The following is a 21,704-nucleotide window of genomic DNA, read 5'->3' on the forward strand; positions in this document are numbered from 1 at the left end:
ATCTGAATGTCCTTGAGTGGCCCAGCCAGAACCCGGACTTGAACCTGATCAAACATCTCTGGAGAGACCTGAAAATAGCTGAGCAGTGACGCTCCCCATCCAACCTGACAGAGCTTAAGAGGATCTGCAGAGAACAATGGGAGAAACTCTCCAAATACAGGTGTGCCAAGCTTGTAGCGTCCTACCCAAGAAGACTAGAGGCTGTAATCGCTGCCAAAGGTGCTTCAAAGTACTGAGTAAAGGGTCTGAATACTTATGTAAATGTGATATTTCCGTTTTATTTTTCTACATTTGCAAAAAATTTTGCTTCGTCATTATGAGGTATTGTGTGTAGATTGAGGGGGGAAAAAATAGTTCAACAATTTAGAATAAGGTTGTAACGTAATAAGTGTGGAAAAAGTCAAGGGGTCTGAATAGTTTCCGAATGCACTGTATATACAGTATGTACACATCTTTATCCTATCAATCTTGTTGTGTGCAAACAATGAGTAAGCTAAGTACTACACTTAGTCTAAGCTGGCTATATTACCATAGGCATTATCTACATTTTCTCAGGGATTGTAGGGCTTCATTCATTCATTCATTGGCTGTTGCATCACTGGTGTTGCCTGTTACCCTGGTGATATCGCTAGGTAACCTGCCAGGGATGATGAAGCTAATAGCTCTCCTCTTAGCAAATTGTGGTGGTGATACTCACATGCATATGCATGCTCACACGATTAGTGTTTCGCAACAGTGCCCACACACAAGGCTTAATAATGCTGGTGAAAACTACAAGCTCCACCACGCCTTCTAGGTATAGACGTACAGTAGTCTCAGGGGGTTGCTTGGAGTCATGGTAGCAGTAGTTTTGGAAGTTACACGTTTTCTATGAGCACTGCACTCCTTGCAGGTTAGATGTTTAAGTTGTCAACACACAGATGTTACCTGATCATCCTATCGCCTACCGCTGATCCTCTGAAATTTGATCTATGTGTATAGCAGAATCATCATCGTAATAAACCACACAGAAGAAGAGAAAAGGAGTCCTCACAACATGGAGAAAATATACATCAAAATAGTGTGTGTGTATATGAACTGTCGTGTTGTAGTCGTACCTCTGTCCCTGTCCTCCTCTGTACCTCGCTGAGGGGATAAGAATTGGGTCGTCATCACTGTCGTCTGAATCCTGGTTGCTACGGGAGGGTTGGCTCTGCCCACCCGGTCCCATTGGAACCCCCTGCCCCCCTGGTCCTGTTGGACCCCCATACCCCCCCTCCCCAGCAGGCTGCTCTCTCCTGCAGCCCCCAGAGGTGTCCTCCGCACCCACACCCTGGGTCCTCTCCAGGGGCGAGGCAGTCAAACTCTCCCCCACAGAGGAGACTTGTGCTGGGGCCTGGGTGGGCATGTATCCCTGGGTGCTGGAAGAGGCGGCGGAGGCACCCCCAGCCTCACACACTGGGTCGGTGTGGGGAGCAGCAACCTTGCTCTGGCTTGAGGGCTCTAAACCAGCCGCAGCTGCTGGTATTGAAGGTGGAGAGAGAAAGCGAGAGAGATGTGGTCATTATGAGGCTCAATAACTGAACAGTTGTCTACGTCAGGGCAATGTCAGAAACTAAGTGGACCTAATGGTGTTTTCGTGTGACCCACTGAATAAAACCATCCAATGTTTGAAGTCATGCCCACCAGATCAGTGCTACACATGGTATCCCATAGAGTGCAGTAACAATCATGGCCACTAGGCCACTCTAGTCCTCACCCTGCGCTGAGGCAGAGCTCTCTGCCGAGGGTCCCTCTCTGGTCTGGACGGCCCCTGCTGCCTCTGACTGTTTGGGCCCCCTGGAACTGGAGGCTCTGCTGCTCCTAAAGTGTGTGTGTGTGTGGGGGGGGGGGGGGGGGGGGGGGGGGTGAGTCTTTCTTAAAGAACACCTGAGAAACATGGTCACCAAAATGAGATTGTGGATTTATTTGATGAGAAAAAATGAGAACATCAAGGTTCAGTTTCCCTCGATATTTAGTATGTTCCGTATTTCATTAAGAATTTTTTATATAAAAAATTTAAAATAATAATTGTAATTAATAAAATAAATAAAGTGTAATTTAGTCCTAGTTGGGCAATGGGACTTACCAATGTAATCATAAGTCATATTATATAAATACACACACACACACACACACACACACACAGAACAAAAATATAAAACGCAACATGTAAAGTGTTGGTCCCATGTTTCATCAGCTGAAATAAAAGATCCCCGAAAATTTCCATACACACAAAAAGCTTATTTCTCTTTTTGTGCACAAATTTGTTTACATTCCTGTTAATGAGCATTTATCGCTTGCCAGGATAATCCATCCACCTGACAGGTGTGGCATATCAAGAAGCTGATTAAACAGTATGACCATTACACAGGTGCACCTTGTGCTGGGGACAACAAAAGGCAACTAAAATGTGCAATTTTGTCACACAACACAATTTCACAGATGTCTCATGTTTTGAGGGAGCGAGCAATTGGCATGCTGACTGCAGGACTGTCCAACAGAGCTGTTACCAGAGCTGTCACCATTGTTAATTGTTAATTTTAATTTCTCTACCATAAGCTGCATCCGTCGTTTTAGAGAATTTGGAAGTACTTCCAACCGGCTTCACAACGGCAGACCATGTGCAACCACACCAGCCCAGGACCTCCACATCCGGCTTCTTCACCTGCGGGATCATCTGAGACCAGACACTTGGCCAGCTGATGAAACTGTGGGTTTGCACAAAGAATTTCTGCAAAAACTGTCAGAAACCGTCTCAAGGAAGCTCATCTGCGTGTTCGTCGTCTACACCAGGTGCTTGACCTGACTGCAGTGGGAAAATGCTCAAATTCCCAGTCAAGTGAAATCAATAGATTAGGGCCTAATTAATTTACTTCAAATGACTCATTTCCTTATATGAATTTTAACTCAGTCAAATATTTTTAATTGTTGCATATTTTTGTTCAGTGTATATTTATTACATATTGTTATGTAGGAGAGAGAGGAATTTTTTAAATAAAAAATAAATACAAATTATATATATCATACAGTGCCTTGCGAAAGTATTCGGCCCCCTTGAACTTTGCGACCTTTTGCCACATTTCAGGCTTCAAACATAAAGATATAAAACTGTATTTTTTTGTGAAGAATCAACAACAAGTGGGACACAATCATGAAGTGGACCGACATTTATTGGACATTTCAAACTTTTTTAACAAATCAAAAACTGAAAAATTGGGCGTGCAAAATTATTCAGCCCCCTTAAGTTAATACTTTGTAGCGCCACCTTTTACTGCGATTACAGCTGTAAGTCGCTTGGGATATGTCTCTATCAGTTTTGCACATCGAGAGACTGACATTTTTTCCCATTCCTCCTTGCAAAACAGCTTGAGCTCAGTGAGGTTGGATGGAGAGCATTTGTGAACAGCAGTTTTCAGTTCTTTCCACAGATTCTCGATTGGATTCAGGTCTGGACTTTGACTTGGCCATTCTAACACCTGGATATGTTTATTTTTGAACCATTCCATTGTAGATTTTGCTTTATGTTTTGGATCATTGTCTTGTTGGAAGACAAATCTCCGTCCCAGTCTCAGGTCTTTTGCAGACTCCATCAGGTTTTCTTCCAGAATGGTCCTGTATTTGGCTCCATCCATCTTCCCATCAATTTTAACCATCTTCCCTGTCCCTGCTGAAGAAAAGCAGGCCCAAACCATGATGCTGCCACCACCATGTTTGACAGTGGGGATGGTGTGTGTTCAGGGTGATGAGCTGTGTTGCTTTTACGCCAAACATAACGTTTTGCATTGTTGCCAAAAAGTTCAATTTTGGTTTCATCTGACCAGAGCACCTTCTTCCACATGTTTGGTGTGTCTCCCAGGTGGCTTGTGGCAAACTTTAAACGACACTTTTTATGGATATCTTTAAGAAATGGCTTTCTTCTTGCCACTCTTCCATAAAGGCCAGATTTGTGCAATATACGACTGATTGTTGTCCTATGGACAGAGTCTCCCACCTCAGCTGTAGATCTCTGCAGTTCATCCAGAGTGATCATGGGCCTCTTGGCTGCATCTCTGATCAGTCTTCTCCTTGTATGAGCTGAAAGTTTAGAGGGACGGCCAGGTCTTGGTAGATTTGTAGTGGTCTGATACTCCTTCCATTTTAATATTAGCGCTTGCACAGTGCTCCTTGGGATGTTTAAAGCTTGGGAAATCTTTTTGTATCCAAATCCGGCTTTAAACTTCTTCACAAAAGTATCTCGGACCTGCCTGGTGTGTTCCTTGTTCTTCATGATGCTCTCTGCGCTTTTAACGGACCTCTGAGACTATCACAGTGCAGGTGCATTTATACGGAGACTTGATTACACACAGGTGGATTGTATTTATCATCATTAGTCATTTAGGTCAACATTGGATCATTCAGAGATCCTCACTGAACTTCTGGAGAGAGTTTGCTGCACTGAAAGTAAAGGGGCTGAATAATTTTGCACGCCCAATTTTTCAGTTTTTGATTTGTTAAAAAAGTTTGAAATATCCAATAAATGTCGTTCCACTTCATGATTGTGTCCCACTTGTTGTTGATTCTTCACAAAAAAATACAGTTTTATATCTTCATGTTTGAAGCCTGAAATGTGGCAAAAGGTCGCAAAGTTCAAGGGGGCCGAATACTTTTGCAAGGCACTGTATATATATATATATATATATATATATATATATACACACACACATACACAGAGTCGTGGCCCAAATTTTTGAGAATGACACAAATATTAATTTTCAAAGTCTGCTGCCTCAGTTTGTATGATGCCAATTTGCATATACTCCAGAATGTTATGAAGAGTGATCAGATGAATTGCAATTAATTGCAAAGTCCCTCTTTGCCATGCAAATGAACTGAATCCCCCAAAAAACATTTCCACTGTATTTCAGCCCTGCCAGCTGACATGTCAGTGATTCTCTCGTTAACACAGGTGTAAGTATTGACGAGGACAAGGCTGGAGATCACTCTGTCATGCTGATTGAGTTCGAATAACAGACTGGAAGCTTCAAAAGGAGGGTGGTGCTTGGGATAATTGTTCTTCCTCTGTCAACCATGGTTATCTGCAAGGAAACGTGCCGTCATCATCGCTTTGCACAAAAAGGGCTTCACAGGCAAGGATATAGCTGCCAGTAAGATTGCACCTAAATCAACCATTTATCAGATCATCAAGAACTTCAAGAAGAGTGGTTCAATTGTTGTGAAGAAGGCTTCAGGGCGCCCAAGAAAGTCCAGCAAGCGCCAGGACCGTCTCCTAAAGTTGATTCAGCTGCGGGATCGGGGCACCACCAGTACAGAGCTTGCTCAGGAATGGAAGCAGGCAGGTGTGAGTGCATCTGCACGCACAGGGAGGCGAAGACTTTTGGAGGATGGCCTGTTGTCAAGAAGGGCAGCAAAGAAGCCAGAAAAAACATCAGGGACAGACTGATATTCTGCAAAAGGTACAGGGATTGGCCTGCTGAGGACTGGGATAAAGTCATTTTCTCTAATGAATCCCCTTTCCGATTGTTTGGGGCATCCGGAAAAAAGCTTGTCCAGAGAAGACAAGGTGAGCGCTACCATCAGTCCTGTGTCATGCCAACAGTAAAGCATCCTGAGACCATTCATGTGTGGGGTTGCTTCTCAGCCAAGGGAGTGGGCTCACTCACAATTTTGCCTAAGAACACAGCCATGAATAAAGAATGGTACCAACACATCCTCTGAGAGCAACTTCTCCCAACCATCCAGAAACAGTTTGGTGACAACCAATGCCTTTTCCAGCATGATGGAGCACCTTGCCATAAGGCAAAAGTGATAACTAAGTGTCTCGGGGAACAAAACATCGATATTTTGGGTCGATGGCCAGGAAACTCCCCAGATCTTAATCTTATTGAGAACTTGTGGTCAATCCTCAAGAGGCAGGTGGACAAACAAAAACCCACAAATTCTGACAAACTCCAAGCATTGATTTTGCAAGAATGGGCTGCCATCAGTCAGGATGTGGCCCAGAAGTTAATTGACAGCATGCCAGGGCGGATTGCAGAGGTCTTGACAAAGAAGGGTCAACACTGCAAATATTGACTCTTTGCATTAACTTCATGTAATCATCAATAAAAGCCTTTGCCAATTAGGAAATGCTTGTAATTACACTTCAGTATTCCTGACAAAAATATCTAAAGACACTGAAGCAGCAAACTTTGTGGAAATTAATATTTGTGTCATTCTCAAAACTTTTGGCCATGACTGTACAGTTGAAGTCGGAAGTTTACATACACTTAGGTTGGAGTCATTTTCAACCTTTCAATCTTGCTTGTTTGTAGGTGACCAAATACTTATTTTCCACCATAGTTTGCAAATAAATTCATAAAAAATCCTACAATGTGATTTTCTGGATTTTTTTTCTCATTTTGTCTGTCATAGTTGAAGTGTACCTATGATGAAAATTACAGGCCTCTCTCATCTTTTTAAGTGGGAGAACTTGCACAATTGGTGGCTGACTAAATACTTTTTTGCCCCACTGCAGATTGGTGGAGATCAACATGTGATATCATTGTACGCAGATGACATTTAACTTTATTCCTCTGAACATTCTCTGTCATTTCTTTCACTACCATTGGACACATATGGTTCTGTATACAGATTCAAAGGGAATTGGGGGAAAACTAAAATAATGCCTATTTCTAATCATGACTTCTCAAGCTTAGAAAGTACATTTAAGGGGAAATGGACAAAGAAACATGAAATACCTGTGTGTACTGATACCAAGCAATCTGGAGGAGGCATACAAAATAAATTGTTTTAACAGATTGGATTCCATGTTCAGATCTCTCCCTATATATTATTATTATTTTTTTTTTTTATTGTACATTTATTTAACGAGGCAAGTCAGTTAATAATAAATTCTTATTTACAATGACGGCCTACCCCGGCCAAACCTGGACGACGGTGAGCCAATTGTGCTTCTCCCTATTGGACTCCCAATCACAGCCGGATGTGAAACAGCCTGGATTCGAACCAGGGAACGTAGTGACGCCTCTTGCACTGAGATGCAGTGCTTTAGACCGCTGCGCCACTCGGGTTAGGGTCAACATAATCAAAAGGAATATTTTACCAAGCTGACATATTTATTCCAGGCCCTGACAGTTTCTATTCCATCCAACTTTTTAAATAAAATAAAATGGCCTGCTCTCCAACTATATTTGTCATTGTTGATCAGTCTCATGTCGCTGTGGAGGAATTTTGGCCCTCTCTTCCATGCACAACTGTCATCGAAGTCATCAAAATTTGTGGGTTTTCAAGTATGAACTGCTTGTTTCAAGTCCTGTCACAACATCTCAATTGGGATTAGGGCTGGACTTTGACTAGTGCAGACCTAGAGTGGGCCAAATTTCTTCCACAGCAATATGAGAGACTTATCAACAACTACAGGAAGCGTTTGGTTGGAGTCATTGCAGATAAAGGTGGCACAACATGTTATTGAGTGTAAGGGGGCAATTACTTTTTCACTTGGGCATTGGTGTTGCATAAATTTGTTTATAAAATACATTGAACTACATTGAAATACATTGAACTCCTGACAGAGCTGGAGTAACTGAGTCAGGTTTGTAGGCCTCCTTGCTCGCACACGCTTTTTCAGTTCTGCCCACAAATTTCCTATAGGATTGAGGTCAGGGCTTTGTGATGGCCACTCCAATACCTTGACTTTGTTGTCCTTTAGCCATTTTGACACAACTTCGGAAGTATGCTTGGGGTCATTGTCCATTTGGAAGACCCATTTGCGACCAAGATTTAACTTAACTGATGTCTTGAGATGCTGCTTCAATATATCCACATCATTTTCCTACCTCATGATGCCATCTATTTTGTGAAGTGCACCAGTCCCTCCTGCAGCAAAGCACCAACACAACATGATGCTGCCACCCCCGTGCCTCACGGTTGGGATGGTGTTCTTCGGGCTTGCAAGCCTCCCCCTTTTTCCTCCAAACATAACGATGGTCATTATGGCCAAACCTTTCTATTTTTGATTTATCAGAGCAGAGGACATTTCTCCAAAAAGTACGATCTTTGTCCCCATGTGCAGTTGCAAACCGTAGTCTGGGTTTTTTATGGCGGTTTTGGAGCAATGGCTTCTTCCTTGCTGAGCGGCCTTTCAGGTTATGTAGATATAGGACTTGTTTTACTGTGGATATAGATACTTTTGTGCCTGTTTCCTCCAGCATCCTCACAAGGTCCCTTGCTGTTGTTCTGGGATTGATTGCCCTTTTCGCAATCTCTAGGAGACAGAACCCATCTCCTTCCTGAGCGGTATGACGGCTGCGTGGTCCCATTGTGTTTATACTTGCGTACTATTGTTTGTACAGATGAACGTGGTACCTTCAGGTGTTTGGAAATTGCTTTTAAGGATGAACCAGACTTGTGGAGGTCTACAATTGTTTTACTGAGGTCTTGGCTGATTTATTTTGATGTTCCCATGATGTCAAGCAAAGAGGCACTGAGTTTGTTGGTAATCCTTGAAATACATCCACAGGTACACCTCCAATTGACTCTAATTATGTAAATTAGCCTACCAGAAGCTTCTAAAGCCATGACATAATTTTCTGGAATTTTCCAAGCTGTTTAAAGGCACAACTTAGTGTATGTAAACTTCTGACCCACTGGAATACAGTGATACAGTGAATTATGAGTGAAATAATTACTTGTGTCAGGCACAAAGTAGATGTCCTAACCGAGTTTCCAAAACTCTAGTTTGTTAACAAGAAACTTGTGGTGGTTGAAAAACGAGTTTTAATGACTCCAACCTAAATGTATGTAAACTTCCGACTTCAACTGTACTGGATCACTAGTTACTTTAATAATGACACTTTAATAATGTTTACATATCTTGCATTACTCATCTCATATGTACATACTCTATTTCATATCATCTATTTATTCTTGTCTATGCCGCTCGGTCATCGCTCATCCATATATTTACAGTATATGTATATATTCTTATTCCATTCCTGTTAAGATATTAATGGATTGATATTGCTGTACTGTCGGAATTAGAAGCACAAGCATTTCGCTACACTCGCAATAACATCTGCTAGATCGGTGTGTTAGAACTTGACCGGCCTGCACAGAGCCCTGACCTCAACCCCATCAAACACCTTTGGGATGAATTGTACACCGACTGTGAGCCAGACCTAATCGTCCAACATCAGTGCCCGACCTCACTAATGCTCTTGTAGCTGAATGGAAGCAAGTCCCCACAGCAATGTTCCAACATCTAGTGGAAAGCCTTCCCAGAAGAGTGGAGGCTGTTATAGCAGCAAAGGGGGGACCAACTCCATATTAACGCCCATGATTTTGGAATGACTTGTTTGATGAGCAGGTGTCCACATACATTTGGCCATGTAGTGTATGTTGTTCACTTTAAAGAATGTTTGGTATAGTGGCCATTTTGTTTGTTTGTTTTTGTGTTTGTTTTTAAGGTCTTATAAAAATTATAATAATAAAACAAAGTCACAACGACAAAAAATCTCCATGGAGTGTGCTTTTCATTCCAGTAGTAGGCTTAACCTGGGTCTGTGAAATCAGCTCATAAAGTTTGAATAGGGTAAAGTTGTGCTTCTGGCTTTTTAAGCTGTGGAGTCAGAAAGTCGCTTGCTCACCACTCGTCAGTGAAGTCCAGTTTGATGGTGCTGGTAGTGGTTCCCTCAGTGCTGTAGTGTAAACTCAGGACTGGTTCTGCTGTGCTGGCTCGACTACCTCCTGGTCCAGTACTGCTACTGGGTGCCCCGGGCGAGGTTCCAGCTACACTGGCAGATACAGACTGGGTTTTCACCTTGATTGAACTCGCTCCAGCACTTCGCTCCACACTCACAGCTTCTGATGCTCCTGAGAGACAGAGACAGAGAGAGCAAGAAAGGGAAGTAGAAAAATATAGATTATTTAATAAAGTGGAATATATTAGCTTTATATATGACAATAGTTTAGTCTTTGAGTGGCTCCTGCTTACCAAAGTAAAAATCCCTACTAGCCTCCATACATTTTCAACACAGTTATTCATCGTAAGGCATTGGGTACAGTTGAGACTTTGTGATAAAACAATGAACTAGTGTGTAGACTAAAAATATTTTAGCAAATAGATTCCATTTCAGTGTTAGCTCTTTGCAAAATGTAGTCTGTAGTTGTGTTGGTTAAAAACATGTAAACTAGATTATATTTGATGTTTTTTACTATATAGGCCAATGTAATATGATGATGACATGCAGCATTGTTATTTGAGGTAGATCAATGGCAAATTTGCTGGTGTTAAAATCTTGGTGGTGAGGTAAAAAAAAAAGAAAGTGTTGCAAGTGTTATATCGGAGTGTTGTTCAAGTGGGGTTAACCTATGGGATTGAAATTGACGCCACATGCGGTGAATAAATGAAGTGTTATTTGAATCCCAGTGGAATCGTTACTCTACCGCGTCAACTCTGAATGAAAAAGACGTGGGAGGGCCCCTATGATCATATCTCCCAGGATGCTTTGTTGAAGGTTGCTTTTTAGAATAGTTTGTTTAATATCTATGTTTCTGCATGCACATTGATTCATTGATCTTATAATACACAAAGATAAATAACACATTTTACTTCATTAATCCAATCCGTAAGTGGTTGGACTAATTTCACCCATTATTGAGATGGTTGTTCCAGTTTAGATGGTTTAAGTAGTCTAATTTATCCATCTTCCCCACCTTGACAGACATTCTAACTGCAGATTGCGGGTGATTAAAAGTTCCATCTGTTTAATATCCTAGATCTGAGTGGATTCCAATAGGAATTATACAACACAAGCCAGCATAATGTGACTTGCCAATGTTGCCTTTAAACCAAAAGTTTCAGACCACTGTGTTAGGGTAAAACAAGGCTGTCAAAGTATTGCCTTATGATAAAAGTAATGTACTGTCATAAAGAATTGTATTTTTATGATATAATATTCACTTAGGCATTCACTTGCTGAAGGCTACAAGACAATGCCATTGAATGCAACAATCATGTCTCTGTCAATAGCAAACACAGACATGGGTGGTACTGGTAACTTAAACATTTCCTCAAAAGGCACCCTGTGAAATAAATATGTGAATAAGGCTTTACACCCCACAGTCTCATATCACAAAAAAAAATAGTTACGGTAACACCACAGGTGTTAATGCCCTAACACTGAGGAAGTTTAACAGCATCTGCCCTAATAAAGTGTTCAATTAAGTCCAAATTCATAACACCCATAATGTTAGGAGACCCAACACTCTTGGGGTGTTAGTTTATCAACACTTTGAAAAGTGTTAGTTTAACACTATTTCGGCGGGTCATATACAGTGCATTCGGAACATATTCAGACCCCTAGACCTTTTCCACATTTTCTTACGCTACAGCCTTATTCTAAAATTGATTATGGATGGGGAGCATCGCGGCACAGCTATTTCCGTCTTTCCAGAGATGTTCGATCGGGTTCAAGTCCGGGCTCTGGCCGGGCCACTCAAGGACATTCAGAGACTTGTCCCGAAGTCACTGCTGCGTTGTCTTGGCTGTGTGCTTAGGGTCATTGTCCGGTTGGAAGGTGAACCTTTGCTTCAGTCTGAGGTCCTGAGCAGGTTTTCATCAAGGATCCCTCGGGCCTCCCGAGTGGCCATGCGGTCTAAGGCACTGCATCACAGTGCTAGCTGTGCCACTAGAGATTCTAGGTACGAATCCAGGCTCTGTCACAGCCGGCCGCAACCGGGAGACCCATGGGGCGGTGCACGATTGAACCAGCGTCGTCCGGGTTAGGGGAGGGATTGGCCGGCAAGGATATCCTTGTCCCATCGCACACTAGCGACTCCTGTGGCGGGCCAGGCGCGGTGCATGGTGACACGGTCACCAGGTGTACAGTGTTTCCTCCGACACATTGATGCGGCTGGCTTCCGGGTTTAGTGGGCAGTGTGTCAAGAAGCAGTGCGGCTTTGTTGGGTTGTGTTTCGGAGGACACACGGCTCTCGACCTTCGCCTCTCCCGAGTCCGTACGGAAGTTGCAGCGATGAGACAAGAGTAACTACCAATTTGATACCACGAAACTGGGGAGAAAAAGGGCAACGCACAAAAAAAGTACAATAAAAAGGATTGCTCTGTACTTAGCTCCATTTATCTTTCCCTTGATCCTGACTAGTCTCCCAGTCCCTGAAAAACATCCCCACAGCATGATGCTGCCACCCCCATGCTTCAACATAGGGATGGTGCCAGGTTTCCTCCAGACGTAACGCTTGGCATTCAGGCCAGAGAGTTCAATATTGGGTTCACCTGACCAGAGAATCCTTTAGGTGCCTTTTGTCAAACTCCAAGCCGGCTGTCATGTGCATTTTACTGAGGAGTGGCTCCTGTCTGGCCACTTTACCATAAAGGCCTCATTGGTGGAGTGCTGCACAGATGGTAATCCTTCTGGAAGTTTTTGGAAGGCACTTCTCCCCCGATTGCTCAGTTTGGCCGGGTGGCCAGCTCTAGGAAGAGTCTTAGTGGTTCCAAACTACTTCCATTTAAGAATGATGGAAGCCACTCTGATCTTAGGGACCTTCAATGCTGCAGAAATGTTTTGGTACCCTTCCCCAGGTCTATGTCTCAACTCAATCCTGTGTTGGAGCTCTACGGACAATTCCTTTGACCTCATGGCTTGGTTTTTGCTCTGACATGCACTGTCAACTGTGGGACCTTATATAGATAGGTGTGTTCCTTTCCAAATCATGTCCAATCATTGAATTTACCACAGGTGAACTCCAATCAAGTTGTAGAAACATCTCAAGGATGATCAATGGAAACAGGATGCACCTGAGCTCAATTTCAAGTCTCATAGCAAAGGGTCTGAATACGAATATAAATAAGGTATTTCTGTTTTATATTTTTAATAAATAAAACAATTATAAAAAGCAGTTGTGCTTTGTCATTGTGGGGTATTGTGTGTAGATTGATAAATAAGGCTGTACTGTATCAAAATATGGAAAAGGAAAGGGTCTGAATACTTTCCAAATGCACTGTATATTCAAAGAGCTTCTACAGTGCCTTGCGAAAGTATTCGGCCCCCTTGAACTTTGCGACCTTTTGCCACATTTCAGGCTTCAAACATAAAGATATAAAACTGTATTTTTTTGTGAAGAATCAACAACAAGTGGGACACAATCATGAAGTGGAACGACATTTATTGGATATTTCAAACTTTTTTAACAAATCAAAAACTGAAAAATTGGGCGTGCAAAATTATTCAGCCCCCTTAAGTTAATACTTTGTAGCGCCACCTTTTGCTGCGATTACAGCTGTAAGTCGCTTGGGGTATGTCTCTATCAGTTTTGCACATCGAGAGACTGAAATTTTTTCCCATTCCTCCTTGCAATGGAGAGCATTGGATGGAGAGCATTTGTGAACAGCAGTTTTCAGTTCTTTCCACAGATTCTCGATTGGATTCAGGTCTGGACTTTGACTTGGCCATTCTAACACCTGGATATGTTTATTTTTGAACCATTCCATTGTAGATTTTGCTTTATGTTTTGGATCATTGTCTTGTTGGAAGACAAATCTCCATCCCAGTCTCAGGTCTTTTGCAGACTCCATCAGGTTTTCTTCCAGAATGGTCCTGTATTTGGCTCCATCCATCTTCCCATCAATTTTAACCATCTTCCCTGTCCCTGCTGAAGAAAAGCAGGCCCAAACCATGATGCTGCCACCACCATGTTTGACAGTGGGGATGGTGTGTTCAGCTGTGTTGCTTTTACGCCAAACATAACGTTTTGCATTGTTGCCAAAAAGTTCAATTTTGGTTTCATCTGACCAGAGCACCTTCTTCCACATGTTTGGTGTGTCTCCCAGGTGGCTTGTGGCAAACTTTAAACTACACTTTTTATGGATATCTTTAAGAAATGGCTTCCTTCTTGCCACTCTTCCATAAAGGCCAGATTTGTGCAATATACGACTGATTGTTGTCCTATGGACAGAGTCTCCCACCTCAGCTGTAGATCTCTGCAGTTCATCCAGAGTGATCATGGGCCTGTTGGCTGCATCTCTGATCAGTCTTCTCCTTGTATGAGCAGGTCTTGGTAGATTTGCAGTGGTCTGATACTCCTTCCATTTCAATATTATCGCTTGCACAGTGCTCCTTGGGATGTTTAAAGCTTGGAAAATCTTTTTGTATCCAAATCCGGCTTTAAACTTCTTCACAACAGTATCTCGGACCTGCCTGGTGTGTTCCTTGTTCTTCATGATGCTCTCTGCGCTTTTAACGGACCTCTGAGACTATCACAGTGCAGGTGCATTTATACAGAGACTTGATTACACACAGGTGGATTGTATTTATCCTCATTAGTCATTTAGGTCAACATTGGATCATTCAGAGATCCTCACTGAACTTCTGGAGAGAGTTTGCTGCACTGAAAGTAAGGGGGCTGAATAATTTTGCACGCCCAATTTTTCAGTTTTTGATTTGTTAAAAAAGTTTGAAATATCCAATAAATGTCGTTCCACTTCATGATTGTGTCCCACTTGTTGTTGATTCTTCACAAAAAAATACAGTTTTATATCTTTATGTTTGAAGCCTGAAATGTGGCAAAAGGTCGCAAAGTTCAAGGGGGCCGAATACTTTCGCAAGGCACTGTATATGCTGCAGGAGTGGTCCTTGAGTTGCCTTTCCTCCCACAGACACGTTTCCATAAAATCCCCGTCCGCTTTGTCATTATGGGTTATTGTGTGTAGATGGATGAGGAAAATGTTTAATTCATACATTTTAGAATAAGGCTGTAAAATGTAACAAAATTTGGAAAAATTCAAGGGGTCAAGTGAAGGGGTATAGGAATGCATTTACAGATGCACAATCGAGAGCATCCAGTCGGGCTGTATCACAGCCTGGTATGGCAACTGCACCCCCGTCAGCCGCAAGGCTCTCCGGAGGGTAGTGAGGTCTGCACAACGCATCACTGGGGGAAAACTACCTGCCCTCCATGACACCTACACCCCGCGATGTCACAGGAAGGCCAAAAAGATCATCAAGGACAACAACCACCCGAGCCACTGCCTGTTCACACCGCTACCATCCAGAAGGCGAGGTCAGTACAGGTGCAGCAAAGAGACTGATAGACAGCTTCTATCTCAAGGCCATCAGACTGCTAAACAGCAATCACTGCTGCCTACATGGAGAACCAATCACTGGCCATTTCAATAAATGAATCACTAGTCACTTTATACAATGCCACTTTAATAATGTTGACATATCTTACATTACTCATCACATGTATATACTGTATTCTATACCATCTATTGCACCTTGACAATGCCGCTCGGTCATCGCTCATCCATATATTTACATGTACATATTCTCATTCAGCCCTTTAGATGTGTGTGTATTAGGTAGCTGTTGGAGAATTGTTAGATTACATGTTAGATATTACTGCACTGTTGGAACTAGAAGCACAAGCATTTCGCTACACTCGCATTAACATCAACTAACCATTTGTATGTGACCAATAACATTTCATTGTATACACACTAAGAAAGTGCTGAATTTAACACTGTGTTAAAATTCTGATCTCAAATATGCTGTGCATACTCAGTCCTCTGTGCTGCATTGTACGCTCACCTCCTAGTGACTGTCTTGTTACACAATAACATTTTCGTGTAGGTCTACTACACACAGTTCACACTGACAGTGTGCAAGGCATTCCTTACATAGAGGAAGAGTGAAATGGTTTCAATCGTCCCAAACCACATGAGCAATACATACAATGTATCATATACTTTCAAAAACGTGAGGTGCACTTGATTTAACTTGCCCATCACAACGGTACCAATAGAACCAATAGGACAGCGACCACCCTGCACGCCGGTGAAGCTAAATCAAGTGGACCTCAAGCATTTGCCAGTGTTTGACCCAGATCTGAACCAAAACATCACACAGGTGAGTAGGAAACAACACAAATATACAGGGGTCAAACGCAAGCCTCTCAAACTACCACCACACACAATAGTTCATCACAAAATGGGGCTTGGAATGTCATTGTATCCTAGGGTATATTGTGTTAATGTTCTGTGAAATAAGCCAATACAGGGACGATTGTTAATGGTCTGAGCGTGAGATGATTTACAGCCCGGCTGTGACTGAGTGAAAAGGCAGAAGAAGAGGAGCAAGATTGTGTTATGAGTCCAACATAAAAACAATACTTTATTTTCATTTTATTTAACTAGGAAAGTTACAGTGACGGCCTACCCCGGCCAAACCCTAACCCAGACGATGCTGAGCCAATTGTGCGCCGCCCTATGGGACTCCCAATCACAGTTGGTTGTGATACAGCCCGGGATCGAACCAGGGTCTGTAGTGACGCCTCTAGCACTGAGATGCAGTGCCTTAGACCGGGAGCCCAAGGGCTGGCGAATGACCAAACATTATCTCAAGCTATAGGTTCAACAAGAGAGCTTTGGATAAGATATCCAACACCAGCCTTCGCCCTGGGGACTGGGTTAGCCAAATGTGACTAGAATGCATGCCTAGTGAAAATGCTCTCAGGTAAAGATGGTGGAGGGTGCACACCGGAAGTCTCATGCGAATATATTTTTTTAAATGCCACACAGACGAGACAGAAAGCACAGAGGAAAACAGAGATACAAAAGAAGGAGAGAAAGAGAGGAAGAAACTACAGGGATACAGGGAAAGAAGGAGAGTTTAGGAGGGAGGGAGAGAGAGAGCGACAGCGAGAGAAAGATAGAATGGAGGAAAAGAGAGGAGAGGAGACGCACCCTGCTGCTCATCCAGAGTCATGGATCCCAGCTGTTTGTTAACCACAGATGAGGGAGAATCTGGAACACAAATAAGACTCACTAAACAACGGGCATAGAGGTCGGAGGTCACACCAGTCATATGGTCACGCTCGGGTCAAAGTTCAAACGCTGCTTAAATTGGACCAAGGCCAAGCAGGAAGAAGAGTTACATGAACAGACAGTGTTCTTTGTTGCAACGCTGGGAAGCGCTAGGAAGGACAAGTTGATATTGATATGGGTATAGAACAGCAGCAATTGCCCTAGACACAGCTTGTGGGAGATTGAACACAGACTGTAGAGTGCCACACGTGCAGAGCTGAAAAATATATCACACGCGCGATTCAAGGTTTGATGTCAATGGAAGATTTACACAGTAGTTTAACTTATTCACGCGTCTCAAGTTACTCTCACAGGGCCGAGTGAGACCTAAGTCATGGTCTGATGGACCTCACAGTAATACCAACATCCACTCACTCCATGCCTGTTAAGCGGATACCAGCGGCAAACCACACTGACCAAAACCCATGTCATGCCCAAACACCTGTCACCTTACGTGAGCAGTAGTCAGTCATCTCAAAAAGGGCATCATGCAGAGATTCATCATTGGCCAACCTTTTACTCCACCTCAATTTAGATTCATAGACTTCACCAAAAAAGGTGTTACCGGTACATATTGATTGATTCCCACCCCAATGTCACATGGTCTGATGCCAGTGCATTCCACCGTACGTACACATTACAGCGTTGCGTTAGGCAAATCGTAGAGGATTGAGAATGAACATTGTTATTTCACCTTAATATGAAAATACCAATTGGTGTGCACAAAGTAGCTTCCTCAGTGTCTACAGTAAACCCAGATATTTCACAGCACCGACGAGGCCTTTCGCCATTACTGAAGCTCAAATGTCCAGGTCCAAATATGGACATATTTAGTTTAAGTACAAAGAAAACTAAATCATTGTTGCCACTTACATTATATACTGTATGTATTCTCATATTTCAACACTGTAAGAATTCTACAATGGGGTTAAGTGAGTTGGAAAGTGATGTGTACCAGACGGAGTGAAGAAGCTTAGTACAACATGACATTAATAGACCATGGGGGTGTATGCGTCAATCGTTACATCAGCTCCGAGAAGATCTGATACAAAGGCTGTAGAGAGATCAGATCTTAATCTTAACCATCCATAGTCGTAGTCAATGTTCCCTCGCCATTTTTCGGCACTGATGTCAGGTCTGCTGAGCACAAACTTGAACGTTGTGAAAATTCTGTGCAACTTCTGGCACGTTTACTGTGAACACAGGCTGTACCCGCTGTACCCGCTTTAAGTTCCAGTTATAACAGCGTCCAAGAAGGCCACTGTGGCTATCTGATCATAATGTAGGCCAATCAGAGTGGCCTACCATCAAACACAATGGAGAAAACGCATCCCATAACATTTTTACATTGAAATAGCTGTTCTATCATTCAGTCTACAGTAGCAGCCAATGGGTGGTGTTCAATATAGGCCTACATTCCATTAGACTTTTGGAAAAAATATGCAGGGCTTGACATTAACCTGTTTACTCACTTGTCCTTCAGACAAGGAGGTGAATGAAATTGCAAGAAACCACTTTACAAAATAAAATTAGCTTAAAAAACTAGCTTACTCAAGCCTGTCTCAAAATATAACACTGTCCCCCCCTTAAGACGGAAACAAATGCTCTTTACCGGACTTGCTTTTCAAAGATGTCAAGAAATGCACACATTTTGTAGGAAGCAACCACTCCCCCATTGCTGACTAGAAATTAGCTATAACTGGGCTAATAACCCACTAGCAAAGAATATGAACAAATGTCCACACGTGGCTACATGCAGCTCTAGCTTTGATCTCAAAACAAGCGCAACTACTATCGACCACTCATGCTGTAAACACAGTCCGGTTCAAAGTGAACTGCACAGATCCATATATGGCAATGGTCTATTTGCATATAGGGATACTGCAGCTCTGATTGGTTGTACCGCACCGGCAATATACACCTGCAATAACATCTGCTGAACACGTGTACGTGACCAATAAAATATGATTTGTTAAAGAGAAAAACTAGAAAGTTGAGTGAAGTTCAATCTCGTGCTTCTCTGCGCGAGCTGATATTTATTCTGCATGGCAGTCCAGAGGGAACTGCGTGCCAACCACTTCATATTGCTTTTGATGCCAAGGGGGTGAAGAAGCAGTGTTCCACAGCCAGAGGGTGCCAAATGCCACACCGTACAGGGGAGCTACAGGCGGGACTACCCAAGCAGCAAAGGGGGGGTTGTGCATGTTTGGTGGGAAGGGGTGTGGGTGAGGTGTATATGAGAATTAGGAAAGGGAATTTGGGTAGAGGGGGTGGTGAGTTAGGGAGAAGAGAGAAAAGGGTGTATGGTTGTGAGGATTGGAGTAGGATGAAGACGACCCCTAGACAGATATAAGGTCAGATTCACTAGGGTAAGATGATCCTGGATCTGTACGGGCAACGTTTGACCGAAAGTATGGGAATATTAAGTGGAAAGCAGGAAGTAGAGGGGTTGGGGTGGCAAGTAACCTGCAGGGGGGGGCGTCTCGGTGGAAGCGCCAACAGCAGCAGCCCCCCTTGATTGGATCTCAGTGGCTGCGGTGGAGGAAGGGGTTTGGCTCTGTCCTGGGGGGTCGGCCAACAGGAGCAACCGCTGCAAACGCCTACACACTAGACTTACCGGCAGCCGGTTAGGGCCGTACTCTGACAGAGAGATAGAGAGACGAGAGGGATAGAGTGAATGGAGGCAGAAGACAAGAGAAGGAGGAGAGGTAAACAAAGGGAGACAAAGGGAAATAAAAGGAAATAATATGGTTGAAAAAGGAGAGGGTAAGGCTGCTGCTTGAGTGGCACGGCTCCCACACACCAATAGACGGTACACACACACACACACACACGTGTTTTGGTCTGCTTGTGGGAGTCTACTATGAGTCACCGGTTAGCTCCCCTCAAATCAAATATGATGACTCGCCCCTCTTATGGGAGTACTCAGTGTGTGTGTGTTCTCTCCACGCAATTCTTACCAGACAGTGCAATCTCTGTGGTGGGTGTGGGTGTTGGCGTGGGGGTCAATGGCATGTCTGCCTGACTCCTCTGTTCTGAGTCTAGGGAGTAGGTGAGGGAGGAGGGGAGCACTGAGCCCTCCATGGACGAGCAGGTTGACGCAGGAGGTGCTGTAACTGTTGACGATGACTCTGAGGTGGACTTGGGGAGGGGTACAGGTACAGAGGCAACGGCTGGGGCCTGTGTTTCCATGGAGCCCTCTAGGGATCTGGCTTGTTGTGAAGGGGGTATTGTAGGGAGCGTTGGGATGGTGGGTGTTGTAAGAGCCCCCTCTATACGGGGAAGAGTGCCTGGAGGAGACAAATGGAACAGATGTTTTGGAACAGGGTTTTTTTCTGAAGCATGTCTTTTCAGTGTTACTTCAAGGAGAATTTCTATCTTCAGACAGTTCTATTATATTGTATTCTATTTCATTATTTTGTATTCAATTATTTCCAACTTTTAACGTTTGTCCCTTTTAACGTTTGTTCCAAACGAACAACTAAGATCTGTGGCAACGGGCCAACACTAAGTACCATTTAAGCTGGCCGCCAACCACTACCGTCCCAGTGTCTCACCTCTTGGGCGTGTTTGAGAGCGCGTGGTCCCCCGGCTGCTCTGGGCCTCGCTGGCCTCCTCGAACCAGCGAGACAACATGTCTGACATCCTCTGCATCAGCGATACGTTCTGGCTCTGTTCTCCTGGGGGGGGTTCAAAGGTCAGAGATCGAGTTGGCATGGAACATGACTAGTCGGCATTTCTCAGCACAACATTTCCTTGAAAACCTACAAAGTTATTGTTGTTGTTGCCCCCTTTACCATCGGTCCAGAGAATCCTCGTATCAGGGTATATAGCTTGTACTATAATGCATAAGTCCCTCAATAGCCAACAGCGGAGTACCAATCCACTACATCATCCAGACATTGACTAATTGGGAAAAAAAGTTTGCTTCTCCTTCATCTACAATACCCTAAGATCTATAAAAGTCTGTGATAGCGAGAGGCAGCTTTATCACAGTCCCAGCTGGGCTCGTAATAAGTTGTGAGTCAGTGAAAGCTAAAGCTAACAAGATCCCCATAGACAGAGATAGGCCCTGTTAGCCTCATTAGCAATGAGAGGTAGAGGCTCTGGGTGAGAGATTAGAGCTCAGGGTCTCAGAGGAGATGGAAGAGACGTAGAGAGTAATCAGGCTGTGTGTGTGTGTGTGTGTGTGTGTGTGTGTGTGTGTCAGGGAGACCGAGAGAGCGAGAGAGAGAGAGAGAGAGAGAGAGAGAGAGAGAGAGAGAGAGAGAGTAGAATGTGTGTCTGTGTTCAGTCATACCAATTGTGTTCAGTCATACCAAATGAAGAATAATGGAGAGACTGAGGAGGCAATAGAGAAGAGAGAGAGGGAGACTGTGTGTTTGTTGTGAGAGAGATTGTGCACTCTTACCGTCCCGCTCTCTTTCGCTCTCAGGGCGAGCACGGGGTCCAGTGTCAGACCAGTCACCTCGTAGACGAAGACGCTTCACTGGGGGTTGCCGCAGCTGTGGACAGACACACAAAACATTAAGCATAGTTAAAAATAGCCATGGCACAGTCCCAGTCACTCTCCCACACAGGAAAACAGGCCTAGAGCCAGGGACCTGGTCACCCAACACTGGTGCCTTAACTCCTCCCATGGGGACAGCTAGAGAGAGGGACAGCCAACTTCAGGAGAGAGAGATGAAGAGAGAGCGAGAACGTGGGAGAGACAGAATCACAACTGTGTGGAGATAAATAAATAGAGCGAGAGGGAGGGGGTGAGAGAAGGTAAAGAGCTGAGGGGAGCTGAGGAGAGAGGAGA

At 43.7% G+C, this 21,704-nt stretch overlaps 1 protein-coding gene across 15 annotated transcripts in view; it reads right to left on the reverse strand.

Moving 5' to 3' along the window:
• LOC139380570 (DDB1- and CUL4-associated factor 6-like) overlaps positions 1-21,704 on the reverse strand; it is a 78,908-nt gene that overhangs the window by 12,164 nt on the left and 45,040 nt on the right. The window contains exons 8-16 of one of the 15 annotated variants that reach the window (XM_071123349.1): positions 21,312-21,405; positions 20,458-20,580; positions 19,861-20,190; positions 19,367-19,540; positions 16,781-16,840; positions 9,666-9,891; positions 1,739-1,842; positions 1,098-1,497; positions 928-969 (exon numbers count right to left, since the gene is read on the reverse strand). In XM_071123349.1, the coding sequence (XP_070979450.1) occupies positions 928-969; positions 1,098-1,497; positions 1,739-1,842; positions 9,666-9,891; positions 16,781-16,840; positions 19,367-19,540; positions 19,861-20,190; positions 20,458-20,580; positions 21,312-21,405 (1,553 nt within the window). Of the gene's footprint in view, positions 1-927; positions 970-1,097; positions 1,501-1,738; positions 1,843-9,665; positions 9,892-16,780; positions 16,841-19,366; positions 19,541-19,860; positions 20,191-20,457; positions 20,581-21,311; positions 21,406-21,704 lie in introns of all 15 variants that reach the window. The other 14 variants (XM_071123348.1, XM_071123352.1, XM_071123351.1 and 11 more) reach the window with 14 other exon arrangements.

The sequence above is a fragment of the Oncorhynchus clarkii genome, chromosome 22 (assembly GCF_045791955.1).
Source record: "Oncorhynchus clarkii lewisi isolate Uvic-CL-2024 chromosome 22, UVic_Ocla_1.0, whole genome shotgun sequence".
Classification (NCBI taxonomy): Eukaryota; Metazoa; Chordata; class Actinopteri; order Salmoniformes; family Salmonidae; genus Oncorhynchus; species Oncorhynchus clarkii.